The sequence below is a fragment of the Silene latifolia genome, chromosome 2, assembly GCF_048544455.1.
Source record: "Silene latifolia isolate original U9 population chromosome 2, ASM4854445v1, whole genome shotgun sequence".
Classification (NCBI taxonomy): Eukaryota; Viridiplantae; Streptophyta; class Magnoliopsida; order Caryophyllales; family Caryophyllaceae; genus Silene; species Silene latifolia.
In genome coordinates, this window is record NC_133527.1 from 7552296 (window position 1) to 7555825 (window position 3530).

At 35.6% G+C, this 3530-nt stretch overlaps 1 protein-coding gene across 1 annotated transcript; it reads right to left on the reverse strand.

The window, feature by feature from the left end:
- Nucleotides 1-2153: 2153 nt before the first annotated feature.
- Nucleotides 2154-3296, reverse strand: LOC141642177 (polygalacturonase inhibitor 1-like). Its single transcript, XM_074450893.1, has one exon. It carries the CDS (start codon nucleotides 3254-3256, stop codon nucleotides 2240-2242), a length of 1017 nt encoding a protein of 338 aa, XP_074306994.1. The 5' UTR covers nucleotides 3257-3296; the 3' UTR covers nucleotides 2154-2239.
- Nucleotides 3297-3530: the final 234 nt, after the last annotated feature.

Genomic DNA, 3530 nt, shown 5'->3' on the forward strand with positions numbered 1-3530 from the left:
AAGAGTAGAGGTGGCACGAACATAAAACCGGTCACAACTATCTGAAGCAGATGTTGAGACAGTAACCATGTAGCCATTATGGATATAGTTCCTGCAAATACACATATAGTAAGAAATAGATGGCGCGGGGAGTGAGCAATTAGTACCTTCCAGTACAGATGGCAGTCGTAGCTGATGATCCTCATGTCTTAAAGAAGGAAGACGTGAATGAAAGCTATGTAAAGTCTCTGCCAACTGAAGGAAGCGTGCAGGATGAACCGGGCTATTCTCAAAAACAATGGAATTACGAGTAAGCCAGATGGAACGTAGGATGCAGAAGAAGTACAGTAAAGAATTAAACTCCGTCTTCGACACTCGATGAAGGTAGGATATATGATCAGCAAGCCACTGGATAAAAGAGACGGTCGCGTTTGCAAGTGAGCATATCCCAAGAGTAGAGGATCGCCAGATGTGTTGAGTAATATCACAAGAGCGGAACAAATGCTCTGGTGTCTCAGGAAGACATTGACATAGAGGACACAATCGAGCAAGGTTGATGCCGCGATGGGCAAGAACGGTCCTAGTCGGGAGTATGCCATGTGCAAGTCGCCACACTAGAAGAGGAAATTTACTCGAGAAAGGAAAACGCCAAACCAATTTCCATGGAAAAGAACTAAGTAGTGGAGGCGATGAAGGTCGTTTAGATAAAAGATACTTATATCCCGATCATATAGTAAAGCTTCCATCCTCCGTATATTTCCAGTAAAGAAAGTCATCAGAGACAAGAACAGGGGGCTCCATAGCTAAAATATTCTTCGCAGTGGAAATATTGAACAGGCGAAAAATAATGTGTGGGTTCCAGGAGCCATTATCTTGAGCCATTATCCTAATTTGTTGTAATCACATAGTGTGGTAAGATAGAGATAGGCTTCCCATCTTCTTTTTGTTTCGATTGGATCAGTCATGTAATTTCATTTCGATCTATTAAAACTTAAAAGGTTTATAATTTCAAACTAAATATTCATAAGGAGTAATTTAGTCACTTTATATTTTGTAACATAAATTCTTGTTTAAGATAGAAGTATCCGTCTTAGCTTCAATCTAAAACGGGTCAAATACACATCAAATCACATGAGAAGTTGTCTAGAAAATGCCTAAACTTTTGTCCCTATTACCATGCGATAATATTTAACTCGTTTTAAGAATTAAATAAGTCATTTGTAAATAAAACTTATTGTGTAAGTAACTACCGATTTAGTTGATTTCTTAAACTAAGCTAGTCCTATACTCCTATTTATATCAATTTTGTTGGCACCCCCATTATTTCTAACAAAATCCATGATTATGAATTATGTTGTGCCTTCACCGTTGAATAAATGGCACTTTGCGATTATGAAATTAAACAAAGTACCGACGCAAGGACTGTTAATACATAGCAAATTCTCATTTCAAACGGTCAAAACCGTTAAATCTAATTCAAATAAAATGTGACAGTTTTACATTAAAAACGTGAATATTTATGAGAATAAGTTATCATGTTATAAAGTGACAATTTTATTTATAACTTTTTATTATTAAATTATCACTTTTTATTATAAAATAATACTCTCTCTGCTTTTCTATATATGACTTTCTCACACTTTGAGACACACACTTCTCTCTTCAATATCTATCAAATTATATGCTTAAATATAGTGATATATATATACTCATATGAAAGAGTTTTTCATAAGGAATTTAATGGTATATTTTTATAATTTTATAGCAAATATATTTTTGTAAATATTAAAGTCAAAGACTCGCCTCGAAAAAACAAAATGTCATATATTAAAAAATGGAGGGAGTAATATTTATCTCATTTTAAGTTACACCAATTCTCATTTGTGACGGGTACTATTCCGTCACACACACTATTCACATTTGCGACGGGCCAAATGTAACCACTTTTTGATAAAATGTGACCATTTTTTTACAAGTAACATTTTATGAACAGTACTTGAGTGGTTACATTTAATCAAAAAGTGGTTACATTTGCCCGTCGCAAATTGTGACCGTCACAAGGGAGAATTGCTGAAGTTAAGGTCATTTAAAGGAAGACTAACCGCTTAATACACAGTTATAACACTTAATTAACATTAACAACAACATCCATAAACAATAATCAAGTACAATGATTTTGGAAGTAATTACACAATTTAGAGATAATCGATTTTCCACATCCATACATTATTTATTACAATTTGTAATAATAATATTCATTTTAGACAGTACCAAGCTTCTTACATGGTGGTAAAGGGGCCCCACACAAGCACTTGTTATGAACATAACTATACTTATCAAAACGATAAAGTTCCCCTCCCTTAGGAATTTGTCCGCATAATTGATTATAACTCACGTTGAATTGTTGCAAATAAGGTATCTTCGTAAGTGATTTAGGGAGATTTCCATATATTTTGTTATGACTCAATTCAAGAATGTTCAAGCTCTTGGGAAACTCCACTTTGGTTAAATCGAACGTAAATTTGTTCCTAGACAAGTCAACTCTTTGTAAACCCTTGTTTTTCCCGAAAAATACGGAGGCATCACCGGTTAAAGTATTTCTAGAGATGTCTAACTCGGTAAAGTTAACCTCGCCAATTGATTTTGGGATAGGACCAGATAACTGATTCTTGGCCAGTCTAAGGTAAAAATCAGGGTTATTCTTAAACCGGCCAAAGCTATCGGGAATTGGACCGGTTAAGAAATTACGCTCCACAAAGATGGTTTGGAGGTTAGGAAGGTTTGCAAGAGAAGGCGGGATTGAACCGGTGAGTTTGTTGACGGATAAGTTGATGTATTCTAATTTAGTGAGCTTACTTAAGTAAGCCGGGATTTGACCGGTTATATTAGTGTGGCTAAACCAAAGGTATTTGAGGTTTTTAAGTTTGACAACGGTTTTCGGTATTGGACCGGTTAGTTTAGGAAGGTGTTTAAATCTGAGGAATTCGAGGTAGGGGAGGTCGCCGACTGCATCAGGGATGCAGCCGGCTACCTCATTGTCGGCATCAACGAAGAGGTCGGTAATGCGGTTGGTTTCCTCATCACACTTTACCAAGTACCACTCACAACAGTCGGAGTCAGGTGTCCACGAGGCGAACACGTAGGCATTGTTGAAGGATTTCTTGATTTGGAAGAGGGCTTTTTTGTCATCCGGATGACATCTCTCGGCTGAAAAAGTGGAGGAAATGAAAAAGAGTAATAAGATGGAGAGTACAAAGATGTTTTGGTGTATTTTCATTGTTGGTATGTAGTGAGTGATTCTAGTAAGTGATACACCTATTTATAATGGTGCATACACTAAATATCAACGTCAAATGATATGAACCACAAGAGCTTTTATCTTTTAAATGCTCTCAAATAATTGAAGTTTTTTTTTTTCCGAAAATGTCTTATTCTAGTGATTAAGATGGAAGTATAGTATAGCAGATTTGAGGTTCGAATCTCTTTCTTCGTTTACAAAAAATGGAGTTCTGTATTTAACTTTTGTGAATAAAAAAAATCAATAATAAAAA

What these genes read in the sequence shown, in the direction of transcription:
- LOC141642177 (XM_074450893.1), bottom strand. Translation starts at nt 3,256, where the DNA reads ATGAAAATACACCAAAACATCTTTGTACTCTCCATCTTATTACTCTTT.